Here is a 14849-nt window from a genome sequence, read left to right as displayed (position 1 = left end):
CTTGTTCTCAATCAATGTCAAGCTAACAAAACTTTTCTGCATTTGTAATCTTGGTGCTGTTTGCTTCAACTTTCTCCACAGGAATCATGGCTGGATCCAACCGCTCCGGCGATCTGCGTGATGCCCAGAAGTCGATCCCCATTGGAACCATTGCAGCCATCACAACCACCTCCACTGTCTGTATCCTCGTGTGACTGTGCCTTCAGCACCACACTCATCCTCAAAACAAGAACGTTTTAAAAATAGATTACAGTACTTTAAGAAACGTCGCGTAGGTTGTCCTGTGTCAGTCAGATACTTGGTCGCTGACAGGATTGTAAGCTGTCGTGAACTTAGGCGTTTTTCTCAGCTGTAGTTAAAAAAAGAAAGTGATTGTGGCCGGCATGGAGCCTCACAATTAAAGGTCAGTATTTTAAATTTGGAAAGGTCATTATTGTGATCATACTCATCTCATTTTGGCACTTAGCTAAAAGTTATCATGCATTATTAATATTGTTGCCTCATCTATAAAGTTTGCTTCCAAGTCAGTTTATGGCCACTTCTTATATTTGTTTATTTTTATCTACATTAAAAATAAACAATTTTTAATGCTTATTAAAGGTCATGATTTATAATACTAACTTGTTGTGCAGTTATCAATTTTCTTCCATACAGGCAGAATAGAGAGAAGCAGCTGAATTGAATAACCTCCAGTGTTTCTCTAAATAATCAGCTTGTAGTCTACACAAATTTGATTAGGACTTCTAATCACATTATGTGGCTGCCTATGCAAGTGCAAGTTAATAAACCCGAGGGATGTTTGTTACAGTGTCACTGATCGCTTATATACTCCACTAAACAATATTGATTACTGCATTTTCCTTGCTAATATACTTTAACCACTAGATCAGAAAATGAAATGCATTTTAAGAGTTGAGTGGATTTATTACCCGTCATTTGGAGACCATATCAACTGTCTCTGTGCGGTAGCTTACCTTTCCTGAAGCTGAACTTCCCAGACATGTCCAGTGTGATTCTGTTTGGTGCCTGCATTGAGGGGGTGGTCCTCAGGGACAAGTAAGTCCATGTTTGGTGCTTGAAAGCGATTTGATTTATTAAATTCTGCTCAGTCTGACTTCATTTAGTCTGAGAAAAGAGACTGTTTGATGTTTCAAAGTATTGTTGATCTCCCTTTTTAGGTTCGGAGAGGGCGTGCACGGGAACTTGGTCATTGGGACGCTGGCCTGGCCGTCACCATGGGTGATCGTGATTGGTTCTTTCTTTTCCACTTGCGGGGCAGGGCTCCAGAGCCTGACGGGAGCTCCCCGTCTTCTGCAGGCCATCGCCAAGGATGGCATTGTGCCCGCCCTTCGGGTGAGTTTTTGTTGCTTTCACAATCAGAACGTAGTGACTAATTTACAGGAACAAGAGCAGAAGGTACCGCATGCAGACAAAACCGTGTAAAAAGCTGTGGTAATGAATTTTCTGTTTGTGCAGATCTTTGGCCACGGAAAGGCTAATGGAGAACCGACATGGTCCCTCCTGCTGACAGCTTGTATCTGTGAAAGCGGGATCCTCATTGCCTCCCTGGATTCTGTGGCTCCCATCCTCTCCATGTAAGAACTGAAAACTAAATTAATTTCTTTTTTTAAAAACTAACAGTAGGAGAGTTCAGAACAATCAGTTCGCCTAAATCGAAATGCCAGTGCGCTCAAAATTAATCTCACCAAAACTTCTCTCCCTTCATTTCCATTTTGAGGATCCCAATTTGTCAGTTCTGATAAGAGAAGCTGTGTTAACCTGAGTTACTTTGTGTCCTGCAGGTTTTTCCTGATGTGCTATATGTTTGTGAATCTGGCCTGTGCCCTCCAGACTCTCCTCAGGACTCCAAACTGGAGACCCCGCTTCAAGTTCTATCACTGGTCAGTTCTTGACATCATCTCAGATTTTATGTGTCAAGTCAAACTTCCATTCCTTTATGTGGACTCAATAATTCATATTGCTTCTGCAGGGCTCTGTCCTTCCTTGGGATGAGCTTGTGTCTCACTCTCATGTTCCTCTGCTCCTGGTACTACGCCATAGTGGCCATGGGCATCGCCGGCTCTATCTACAAATACATTGAGTTTGCAGGGTGAGTGCACAAGAAAGAGTTAAACATCTGATGATTACAGCTCAGGACTAAAACCTTTTGGTTTGATTTTTACTGAGTAACATTTTAGGTTTTTTGTTTTAGTTTCAAGCTTTTTGTCTTCTTTGAACTCAGAACTCTTGATTAAATTTTTGCTATGAGTGTTTCTTAAACATTAACTTTTCTAATGTAATGTTACCACAACAGAGATGTATTGGGGGGGGGGGGAGACCTAATATTTTATCTATCCACCATTTAACATGGTGGAAAAATGAACATTTATTAGTAACAAACTGTTTCAGTGAATTAAAGACATAACTATGATTATAACAGTTTAATCTTAACTGAAAGTAGTGTGTACATTAAAATCTGACATGTATAACATGACATTTTCCTGTTAGTGAAAAATCTGCCTCTTTTTAATCTATATTTAGTAATTATTGACTTTAAATTAGCTCCTATTCTTGGCTAAAAAGTTGCTTGTTAGATGTTTTCTTTTTTCAAATGTAATAAGATATATGCAGTAGAAACGAAACAATGTACTTGGTAGGATTTGGTGTTTTTGCAGTGCAGTTCTGCAAGACGTATCGTGATGAATATGATGTTTTATTTCTTGCAGAGCCTCCTGCATCTCAGCAGCCTTTGCCCTTTTGCCCTTTGCATCTGAATGTGAAGCAACGAACCTGTTCATGTTCTGACTGAAATATATTGGTTGTGTCACAGTGCGGAGAAAGAATGGGGTGATGGGATACGCGGTCTGTCTCTGAGCGCTGCACGATACGCTCTCATGCGCCTTGAGGAAGGCCAGCCACACACCAAGAACTGGAGGTATGACACACACTCACACACACAAACATGTTTCCAATTAACATAGAAATTAACAACGTGTCTGTGCGTGTTCAGTCATTCTCAAGTCACACCTGTCAAACTGCAAGAAGTGTTTGTTCATCCACGTCAACATATGAATCATTCATGATGCTTTCTAATGCCTTTTTTTCCCTCTACGCTCTTTTCTTTCTCATTCACCTACTTTGTGTCTGCTTTAAATTTCATGTTCTCTGCTTTCTGCTCACCTTCCCCCTCAGACCTCAGCTGCTGGTGCTGGTGAGCACAGATGCAGAGCAGAATGTGGAGCAGCCTCGTCTGCTGTCTCTCACCAACCAGCTGAAGGCAGGCAAAGGTCTCACCATCGTCGGGACGGCCCTGGAGGGCACCTACCTGGCGAACTACGAGCAGGCTCAGCGTGCAGATCAGGCAGGGAGCATTTCACAGTCTGACGACAGTCTGCCACCTCCGATCAACATTTTTATTCTGAGCAGCACAGAAAGCATCCAAGTCTAAATCTGCAGTGATAGTTAAAAGAAATCAGGATACTCAGTCCGCTACATCCATTCGCATTCCCAAGTTAATGTATTGGAAATGTTTTTGTTGTATATATTTTGTACTGTAAATCAGTATTACACATGAAAATGAGTAATTAGCTAATTCAAAAATGTTATTTTACATGTGTTTTACTTTGCAGGCTCTGCGCAAATTAATGGAGACTGAGAAGGTGAAGGGCTTCTGTCAGGTGACCGTCTCCTCAAACCTCCGTGATGCTACATCCCATCTGCTGCAGGCCAGCGGGCTGGGAGGCCTGAAACACAATGCTGTGCTGGTCTCCTGGCCACGCAACTGGAAGCAAGGAGACGAGCACCAAACCTGGAGGAACTTCATTGGTATGCTTAGTTTCAATTTGGGTTTAACTAAGTTTTATTGAATAGAATGTATCTGATCTGATCTGATCTGATCTGAAATGAATTGATCAGATCTGAACTGAACTAATTTCAATTAAATTGATGTGAATTTAACTGAACTGAAATGAATTAAATAGTCAATGAGTGGAATTGTATTGATCTCACCATCTACTTGGCTAAATATGCTTTCTTAGCATTCATGAAGCAAATCTCCCACGTCTGAAAGGTGCTGCTTAGGACTGCAAAGGCCTTTGAGTAATTACATTCAGCTCGTTGTCTTGCTCAAGAAATCAGTGGGAAATAATTAGATATGGAGATTAATTTAATCTGGTGAATTTTTTCTATCTTTAGTGATTTTGGTGATTCTGTGTGAATTATAGCCTCAGTTTCTACCTCTTACCTGACAGTAGTAGTCATGGTCTTCTGTTTGCTTGAGAGTTTAATTTGCTATGGAACTTTGTCTTTCCATTTGCTTCAAAGTTCACCATGTTCTGTGATGGTATTTTATGTTGGAATGAGATAGTACTTTGTTTTCCATCTGTAAGCTTAAACTGCAATAGTCTGCATCCCTCTGAATGCATTTTCTTATTTTCATACCGAAGGATGAAAATTCCCTCTGTATTCAGGAATTTTCATCCCAGTATTTTCCCAGTAGGTCAGCAGTTTCTGAAATCCTCAGACTGGCCCATCTGGCACCAACAACCATGCAACATTTAAACTATTTAATCCCCTTTCCTCCCCATTTTATTGCTAAGTTTAAACTTGGCCAATTTGTTTTTATTACAACTTAATGCATCCAGGAAACATGACCTTTTTCTCAGCGCCTGACATTAAATCAGATTAAACACTGATTTAATCTGCTTTCAGTCAGTTGGGGGTTTCTGTTTGCTAAAGGCCAGAACAATGAGAAAGAAAGAGATTCTTAAAATATTTTGTATGTTCTTCTAAGTCAGATTTTTACACAAATTTATTTTGTAGTTTGTAGCAATAAACTATATGACTTACATTAAATGTTTTGGATATTCCTCCTGGAAATAATCCAAATATTTCAATTGAACATTTGCTCACTATGAAAGCATCCAATGCTTTTCCGTTGGATTGGTGAGTCTGGGAAGTTTCACCCTTTTTCCTCCAAATATAGCAATGGTCATTAATCCCTCTCACTTCGATTGAACTTTATCATTTCTCAATACAGGACTCTTTTCAAATAATGCCACTTTTGTACCAGCTCCAGCCTGCATCTTCACAAGATCTTTGTTTTTTGTTCATATTCATTTATGACAAAACGTCTCTGTACTGAATAATATGACGTTAACATCTCTGTGCTGTGATTGGCTGATTTCTTTTTATGTCAAACAAGGAATCAGGTTTACCTTAAACTACATCCACAGGTTGTAGCAAATGTTGACACTAACTCTTCCCATCAGAAGCTTCCAAAGCCCTGAGATCATCATTTAGGCTTTCCAAAATTGATTAAAGGCATAGTATTTTCAATGTATGTAAAATTTTACCTTCAAAGAAAACAATCTTTTAAAAATATTCTCTCAAATTATTCTGGGTTTTAGTAAATATTTTTCTAACAGGTTTAGGAAACAATTGGCCTGATTTAATGTCAGCCAGGAAGAATAAAAGATATTGTGTGTTTGTATATATCGTATATAAATAGGTACCTGCAAAAATACATAAAATACGTAAGATGTAGACCGGGAAAGTTTTTTTTTAAATAGTGCAAAACAGAATTTTATCAGGCTTTGCCTTACATTGCTGCCTTACCTGCAGAGCTGGTCAGAGAAACCACCATTGCCCGCCTCGCTCTCCTTGTACCAAAGAACATTTCAGCATTCCCGTCCAACGGCGAACGCTTTACCGAGGGTCACATCGATGTGTGGTGGATCGTCCATGATGGAGGCATGTTGATGCTGCTGCCCTTCCTGCTCCGCCAACATAAGGTACTGTTAATTACCACCACAATAGTAATGGAGACTGGCGAGATCCACATTTTAAAATAATATAAGTGCAGTTATATCCATGCAAAATACAGCTTTAAGAGTTTGGAGATGTTTTAACAAATGGATAAACTATATTGTGGAATTTTTAGGTCTGGAGGAAGTGCAAGATGCGCATCTTCACTGTGGCCCAGATGGACGACAACAGCATCCAGATGAAGAAGGACCTGACTACGTTCCTGTATCACCTCCGCATTGATGCTATGGTGGAAGTAGTTGAAATGGTGAGTTTTGTCAAAGCTGGCAGCACACCATTTGTGTAAGTAAAACAACATGCATTCTAGAGCATTCATAAGCACTTTAATGTCAGAACCACTCAGCTGGGGAAATAATTAGAGAATCCAGCAATGCCTCAGGCTCGGCCGGTTGCTTCAGTAAACACAACTACCGTTTTTTTTCACACAAGGATAAATGACTGCTGTGTATACCTCTGCCTCAGCACAGGAATAATTGTTATTGTTCACCGAATACATTTTAATTGGCACAACATCCTTCAGGCTTTCCCTGTTTCTTTTAAACATTTTGGTTTCAGAGGAAGAACATATCTCTTCTCCTCTCCATTTGTGTGTAAACAAACATCTGGCAAGGACTCTTAGAACATGGAGGAAGAACAGACAAATAAAATATTTCTTTTTCCCTCAGCATGACAGTGACATCTCAGCCTACACGTACGAGAAGACGCTGGTGATGGAACAACGCTCTCAGATGCTGAAACAGATCAACCTGACCAAGACCGAGCGCGAGAGGGAGGTAAGGAAGTTTGTTCATGTCAAAGTTTTGTTTTTAGAAGCACGCGGATATGCGCACATTATCTTGACATGACTTGACAAGCCGACTCGGCATTGCTTGGCTTGATTTGAATTAACATGACACACAACGCCCTCTGGACAAAAGCAGATCTTGTGTTAAATCAGAGCAGTGGGTCACCATATTTATCCTCTCTATCAGAGAGTTGACAACAGCCAGAACAGCAAGTGCTCTCATGCTGTGTTTGACAGCATGACAATGTTTTGACAGAGGTGGGAAAATAACATTTTTAAGTCTTTGTGTTACTCCTTTAAATTATGCTTAATATGGAGTTATAGGGAGAACACGGTTTCTAAAACTGTCAATGTGTAGTCTTTGGAAAAATAACTATACCTTTGTTGCTTGACAAGAATTTTAAAGGAGAAAGAGTGATCCCAATCAAATACAACAGATTAACTGACTATGAGTGAGTGTGACCACCACGACAAAAGCAGAGACTACCCAAAAGCAGCCACTATCCCAAGGAGGAAAGAAATCAGTAATAATGTCCAGGGAATTGCAGCTTCTAAGAATGAAAAGTTATAAGGCCATTTCCAAACAAACTGAAGATGATCATTTGAAAAAAAAAAAACAAAAAAACATTTAGCGTATTTAAGACGCTGACATCACAGCAAATACTCCCAGACCTTAAAGTCTGGGAGCAAACTTTAAAGTCTGCTCCCAGACTTAGTGTAAAATTTACTTTACACTAAGTAAATTAGTGTAAATTTACTTATAAATTTAGTGTAAATTTATAAGTAAATAAATTTACACTAGATATAGTGTAAAATTTACTTTACACTAAGTAAATTAGTGTAAATTTACTTATAAATTTAGTGTAAATTTATAAGTAAATAAATTTACACTAGATATAGTGTAAAATTTACTTTTTTGAGCCTTACATCACATTATAGTGTTATTCCCTCATCAGAAACATACCTGTAGTCTTGCTTTGATTCTTTCGTGCATGTTTAAGAAATCCTTTCATCTCCCACCATTCAAGGGTACCTAAAAGCTTCTTACAAATCTCACTTGTTTGCACAAAACTCCATGGAGCTGTAGTCTCCAGCTGAGCTCTCCTCACCGAGCGCCACTCCTCCACGCCTTATCCATTCAGCTCCTCCAGACTAGTGGCTGCAGCAACGAGTAAGCACCTGGTGGAACTGTGAGTCTGCTGAGCTCATCATATGAATTAATTCTTAGCCCAACACTTCTAGTGATTGTTAACAGCATAATGAGAAGCATTGTTGTGATGAAGCTGGCGTGTTGGAATGAGGCCAATATCAAGGCATCAAATTGTGATGTTTAAGATTTAAGTTTAACTTTTAAGTTATGTCTGATATACAGGTATCATAGTTACTTGATTGTTATACAAAATGTCACTATCTGGCTGGAAAATGCATAGTACATCCCCTTTAAATCATGCCATGCAAAGAAAACCACAAAGCATCCCAGAGCCCCATCTCTGACTCTGTTACTATGTTAAATATTAAAGTTCATGAAAGTGCAAAAGTGATTGTGCTCATTTTTGCAAATAATCTGTAAATCTGACATACATAATTCTAGTGCACCCAACTGCTTTTCAGTGTAATTGAATTAGTAAATATAGTCCATCTCTTTGCAAAGAGGTTCGTTGGAGAATATAAGAACAAACAGTGCCATAAAGAGAAAGGAAGACTTCAGAGAAGTTATAGATGACATTGAGGAAAAAGTTAAAAGTATGCTTATATGACACAAAGGGTCTGGTCTTCAATGCAAGAGACTAATAAATGTCATACACCTTGTGAATGTAATGATAAAAACAGAGCAAGACAACATCGGTATGTATCACACCTTTTTTTCTCTCCTCTTTTTGTGTCTTCACAGATCCAGAGCATCACCGATTCCTCCCGCGGATCTATCCGCCGTAAGAACCCGGCCGCCGTGACCACCCAGCTGAGTGTGACCGAAGAGCCGCCCGCCACCAGCAAAGAGGAGAAACCTGAAGAAGAGGTACGATCTGCCTCAACAAGAGAGTCCAATTCACTAGAATGCCTGCAGAAAGTTAGCTCAGAACAGAACTCATACCGAGTAGAACATTTTGTTTTGGAAGATGTTTTAATATCAAAAGTATTTCCTATAATGTAAGACTGCTGTTGCTACTACTAGCAACAGTTTGGATCACTTCAGTCCAGTGGGAAAACCATTTTCTTTTAAACTGATAACAGCTTTATCTCTAACGCCATGAAGAACCTGTGTGTGTTCAGACAGACAGGCAATGTGCTGAAGAAACACAAACAGAAATGTTTAATCCCCTTTCTCCTTCCTCTCCTCTCTCAAACACTGTGGCTCTCTGTAACTTTACCTGCATTCCCATATTCCCACTTCTACTGTGGCTTTTTGACTTTCCGTGTTAACATGTGCGTGAATCCACATTCGTCCTCTTTCTCCTCTCGTCTCATTAGTCAAAGTCGGCCTCTTCCCCTGTATCCCCCCCTGCTCAGGTCCAGCTCATCCATGACAACACCACCCCAGCCAGTCCCGCAACCCCAGCGACCCCGCTGACCCCCGGAGAGGAGGCTCAGAGTCCCGGGGAGCAGATCCAGAGGACCTGGACAGAAAAGTGTGACGGTGAAGCGGCCAAGCCTCTCGGAGTGACCACACATGATGACATCAAGGACATCTTCAACATGAAGCCGTGAGTACCTAGCCATGCTCTATGAACTGTTAGCTAGAGATGGTTTTAATGTTTTTATCTTTTTTAATCTTCTTCAAAATCTCCTTCTCTGTCTCACTGTTTATTCAATGTCACATGCTGTTTTCATTTTAATTATGTAAAGCACTTTGAAATGCCTTGCTGCTGAAATGTGCTATACAAATAAAATTTGATTGATTGATTTGATTGACTGAATAAATTAAAGTTGTTCAGTTTTTACATGTTTGACCAAGAGTGTGAAGTTATTGGCATATTTGCATGAGCTGTATTGGGTCAGAGTTATCAAATAAATTTGTAATCCGGTACATTTATGTTTTAAAAAAAAAGAGAAACATTTTAAGTCAATTCAGCGCTGGCTTTCTGTATCAGATCGGTATCGGCCAATACTAAGCTTCAGATATCTGTGTCGTATCGGAAATCAGATGCTTTCCCCATAGAACACAAGATGTTGAAGTTGTTTTTAGGTAGGATCATATTTTCTAAAAAAAAAAAATGAAGAATTTTTTTTTATAAAGATTCATTTCTCTTCTAATAATGCTGCAGAGAGTGGGAGAACCTGTAAGTACTGAAGCCCCTCATTTCATTAATCCACATCTCATACCCATCCAGTCAGGCACATGATAAGCTGAGGATGTTATAAAAATAAACGTGCGAATGTGCATCTACCATCTGCATCACCTCTGAGCATCACAAGATGCTTTGAAACAACCAGCGGGAATCAGTTTGACCTTTTCTCTCGACTTGTTTCCTCTCAGGAACCAATCTAACGTGCGGCGCATGCACACAGCGCTCCGGCTGAATGAAGTCATCCTTAAAAAGTCCTCAGAGGCCAAACTAGTTCTCCTGAACATGCCAGGGGCACCCAAGAACCGGACAGGTGATGAGAACTGTATCCTTTATCAGGAGAATCACATGCAGGGGTGTCCAAAGTGCACAGGAGGCCATTTGGTTCTCTAAGATTGACTCATATCTAAAATTAAGCCCTAAAAATGTCTTACATTTATTTTTAAAATAAGTTGGCCGTTAGTACATTAATCACATGTCTTAAATGTAATCTTGGCAGAACTAGTTAGTCTTGTATATCTAATGTATTTTTTTCTCTTGGGACTTTTCTGTCAAACAAAAGTTTGAGTCACACTCAAACATCTTCATTGCGTTGTATGACTTGAGACAGTTGAGGCTGCCGCTAACTAGCTGCTAATGTACCCGTGATAGCTAGTTACCTTTTTGCCTCTACCATGGGTAAGTGCAAATTTGTGAGTGTTACGGCCCGCACAGGGCACACAACATAAAAGGTCCAGACCAAGTTATATAAAACGAAAGTTTTATTCAGACTGTGGCTGGACATAGAGGTACTGGGGAATCGTGGCAAATAAACAAAAGAGTGGGAGCATTCACGAACCAGCCAGCAGTTGGCTGTCGGATTCGGGCCGCTCCCCTCGCCCTGCCTCGCCGGATCATTCACCCTACAACCAAAAACCGGAAAAACCTCGGCTTGGCCAACGATCCCCAGACCTAACAACACAAAAAGAAAGTTAACCAACAAGAAAACACATTGAAGGAGCGGGAGCGAGGCACGGAGACACGCCACCAACCAGGAGCTCTCCCAACTTCCTCCTCCCTGGTGGGTGGGACTTGATCCCTTTAAACTCTCGCCAGCCAATCAACTGCAAGAAGAAAACAGCAATTAAACAGGGATTCATTCACAATAGTGACAGGCGCCCGTCACAGTGAGCAGTTAACAGAGTTCTGCAGAGATAAACGTCTAAATTCTATTTATAATGGCCTTAAAAAGTCTTAAATTTGAGTTAGTACAGAAACCCTGAATTAATTCTTCCTTCTAATAAATGTTATAAATTACATTTATTTGAAGGGATAATCATGGATATCAAAAAATATTTTTCTCAACACATTAACTTAACATAGAAGTAGAATTTTGTTCTACTATTTTTTTCATTGTAAGATTATGCTGCTGCAAGAAAGAATGAATTTATATTAAAACATCTTTGGCATATTTCCCTGGGGTAGTAAAAATGCCCACCTCCAACTTGTATGAAGAAGCAAAAACAGAAAAACTCTCACTGCCAAAAATATTCAGACTCTTGGCTGTAGCTTTTAGAACTGCCTGTCTCTATTTTCAGATTTCCTTTTCTGCATGCTAGGATAAAATCTAATACCTGTAGTTCTTTATAGATCTCTGTGGTCATACTGCAGCAATCAGGGAGAAGAGCTATAACTCTACTTCTATTGCTTTGTGGAAGCCAGAGACTCTGTGGTCCCACTAATTGAAATGGAGGACCCATAAAACCAACAGGACTCCTTCAAGACTTAAACATCTGGGAAACATAGTAAGAAAAAAAATTGGTCTGTGAGGTGATGTTAAAAGACATGCTGGGAGGTTTTAAAAAGTTCTCTTCAGAGATGAAAGAACCTGAACAGTTTTCAACACAGAAATCTCAAATGGAAAGTGTAAAAAAATGGTTTCTCCTTTTTTACACATCAGGTGATGATGTAATTAAATCAGAGAAAACCTTCTTTAATAGATGGAGTTAGGCACTTAGTATGTTTCTTTTAATAGCCGTATTTTCTTTTACTTTAATTTCATAGTAAGTACATTAATTTCTTTTTATTAATGTTGGTTAATAGAAGATAGTTATTTTTGAAGAAAGTTTTTCTTGCTGGGAATAGACTAAAACATTTTCCAGATTGAATAAACTAAAAAAAAATTACCCAAAAAGTTAGGAAGCTGTCCGCCGCATTAAAAGTTTTTGAAACCCCACAAAAAAACTTGTAAAAGCGCACACGGGGTCAGTGCAAGTCCACTGGTCCGCGACACAGAGTAGAAAACTCGTGGTTATTTTTTTACCCCTCGTTATTGTTTCATGAGGGTGAAACAATAACCTTCAAAAGAGTTTGAATGAGATACACTAACAGGCCACAGCACAAAAACCACACTCCATAAGATCCCGACTGAAAAGCAAATTTTCCTCCAGTTGTTTCTTTAGCTTTAACCTAACAGACATGGAATTCCTTGAGGTCCTCACCGATGGTCTAAACCGGGTCCTTCTGGTTCGCGGAGGCGGCCGTGAGGTCATCACTATCTATTCCTGAAAGAGCAGCACCCCCGGCCCCTCTACATTCCCCTTCCTCTGTTCCAGCTGTACTATCGCCTCTTCATCAGCATTGCTTCATTATGAGGTCCTGTTTATTTCTGTGCTGTAGTGCTCTCACACCCAACAAATAGCCCCACTCAGCTTCAGCGCCTCTCCCTCTGCTCTACCCACAGACAGATGAATCCAAAACCTTCCCTCTGCAAAACTCTGAAAAAGAAAGCATTCATATTTCCATTTAATCCACTCTAACTCGGTTGGGATGAGGTGTTGGCGAGTGCGGGTTCTTCGCTGAAGTGTGAAAACCCCTGCATGAATATGTCTGTTACTGCTTTAATCTCTGTGTTTTTATTTTATTTATTTTTTTTGTCTTTCTGAACACAAGAGTGGGACAGACATGGCTTCTAATCGCCACAAGTGTTATCTGGCTGAAATGAGATTAGATCTCTTGAGTTCCCTTGTGGTGATTGGACTCTTCCGGCAGCCTTTTTCATGACGGACTCTGAAGCCCGCAGTCAGGACCACCAGCTGGAGGACGGAGGAGAGTACAGCTGGGGAAGTATGAACTGTGAAACTCACTTATATCCAGGAGACTAAAAAGCGGCTCTACTCTGCAGTCTTATCTTTAACCTGCTCACTCTTTAGCATGACATTTTCATCCGCTGTGTATGGTTTTACTCCACTTATTCTGTTACTGTCACCACTTTCTTTCCCTCTCTACTTCTCCTCCCCCAAGACTTATTTCTGCTCATTTCTAAGTGGCTGTTTTATCTTTGTGGCCACTGTTTGTGCCAAAAAAAAAAAAAAAAGTACAAGGCTAGCTTGTTGAGATTGACACGTAATTAAACTGTGAATATAGTCTCCTAGCAGAAGGCTGGGGTCCCAGCAAAGTGGGGAGACAGTTACAAAGCCCCCCCCACCTGGAGGAGGATGTTATCGTCGCCAGCACCTCTCGAACCCTTGTGTGATTCACTGTAAATAATGTGCAAGCTCTGATGCGTTGTTCAGTATGAGTGTAGTATTTTGTGACCAACTGAGAAGCTTCTAAGTGGAGAGAAAAAGGCTCCTTCGCTCAGAAAGAACACTGAGAAATGCTGTTTTTAAAAAAAATTATTTATTTATTTTATTGTATCTATTTATTGGCTCCCATTACTACGGTAAACGTCATTGCTAGGAAAAGCACCTGCACTCTTCACCACTGTGCGACAAGTGAGATTTTGATGCTTTTAAAGGAAAAAAAAAATCACTAAATGTTATTTTTTCATCTAGAGAAATATTTATGTCACTTTGATTGTCAGAGATATATCATCTGTTTTGCCAAATTCTTATACATTAATGTGCCAAATCAAAGTATTTTTCAGAGAAATAGTGAAGAAAACTATTTTAAATTCCACTATATGAGACAAAGTGTTGTAAAAAAGTGAAAATAGTAAAGATACTCTAGTTTGAAAGTGGCCCTGTAGATAAATAAAGACTGAATGTTCAGTCATAGTTAAAAAAGAAAAAAAAAAAAACCCTGCTCAATCAAATCAATCTAGAAATGCTGAACATCTGTTAGCTATTTCTTTATAGGGTTTTATAAAGAGATTAAGAATGGAGGACAATGGTTTCTGTAGCTCCGAAACTCACTTTGTCCACAAGAAGGAACTCTATGCAGTAGATTCTCCAGTCAGATTTTATATCCCCGAGATTGGTGAAGATCTGAGCCACATGTTTCCCCACATCTGAACGACTCGAGAGCAAATTTGAAGAACAAAAGTGCATTTTGGAAGGAATGTGCAATAGTTGCAAATCTGGACTCACGTGATCATGTTATTTATTTTTTTACACATAATATTTTGTATATGTAGATTTCGTAAGTCTCGTACGATCCAGAATCATCTCACTCTGACCAAGGACTTCTGTCACTTTACTTTTATTATTCCTGTTTCTTTTCTTTAAAGAAACTATTTTTAGTCATTTGCACTTGTAGTAGAAGTATAAATATAAATTCGTATATATACATAGTATATATAAATATAAATATATATATATACATAGTATAGGGAAGCAAAACAAATTAGTTTATAGAACTATTTAAAAATGTTATTTAACGTTTTGAGTGTTGCTTGAATGTCTGATCATATGTTGTGAATGCTGCTAGTATCTATAGATTTATTTGTACTGTAAATAGAGATGAATCAACTCTAAAGACGACGTGAAAAAGGGTATAGACATACATATCAGTGCTGCTGGTGGTTATCTAACAACACGAGGCTGTACCTGTACGCGTTTGGCCTGTGACCTCTGGACAGGGTTCTGTTTTAATAGAAATACTACAATGAATAACTTGATGCAATATTCCATAAGTGAGAGTAAATCATTTCCCTGACTTTCTCACTGCTCTATTTATGATAATTATATTTTATC

The 14849-nt window shown here is 39.3% G+C and overlaps 1 protein-coding gene across 1 annotated transcript in view; it reads left to right on the top strand.

Moving 5' to 3' along the window:
* The window catches only part of slc12a5a (solute carrier family 12 member 5a), a 146510-nt gene extending 132157 nt beyond the window's left edge, over positions 1–14353 (top strand). The window contains exons 10-26 of the mRNA XM_088005814.1: positions 82–180; positions 999–1056; positions 1179–1353; positions 1477–1595; positions 1803–1901; positions 1991–2110; positions 2831–2935; positions 3193–3361; positions 3630–3825; positions 5623–5792; positions 5942–6073; positions 6492–6599; positions 8502–8627; positions 9080–9312; positions 9874–9888; positions 10086–10219; positions 12350–14353. Of these exons, the coding sequence (XP_087861940.1) occupies positions 82–180; positions 999–1056; positions 1179–1353; positions 1477–1595; positions 1803–1901; positions 1991–2110; positions 2831–2935; positions 3193–3361; positions 3630–3825; positions 5623–5792; positions 5942–6073; positions 6492–6599; positions 8502–8627; positions 9080–9312; positions 9874–9888; positions 10086–10219; positions 12350–12441 (2150 nt within the window). The 3' untranslated portion in view covers positions 12442–14353. The remainder of the gene's footprint in view (positions 1–81; positions 181–998; positions 1057–1178; positions 1354–1476; positions 1596–1802; positions 1902–1990; positions 2111–2830; positions 2936–3192; positions 3362–3629; positions 3826–5622; positions 5793–5941; positions 6074–6491; positions 6600–8501; positions 8628–9079; positions 9313–9873; positions 9889–10085; positions 10220–12349) is intronic.
* The last annotated feature ends 496 nt before the right edge of the window (positions 14354–14849 follow it).

The sequence above is a fragment of the Poecilia mexicana genome, unplaced genomic scaffold, assembly GCF_051168715.1.
Source record: "Poecilia mexicana isolate PSO_F unplaced genomic scaffold, ASM5116871v1 scaffold_5, whole genome shotgun sequence".
NCBI classification, from domain to species: Eukaryota; Metazoa; Chordata; class Actinopteri; order Cyprinodontiformes; family Poeciliidae; genus Poecilia; species Poecilia mexicana.
The sequence above is the reverse complement of the archived record's forward strand: the minus strand, read 5'-3'. Positions and strand labels throughout refer to the sequence as shown.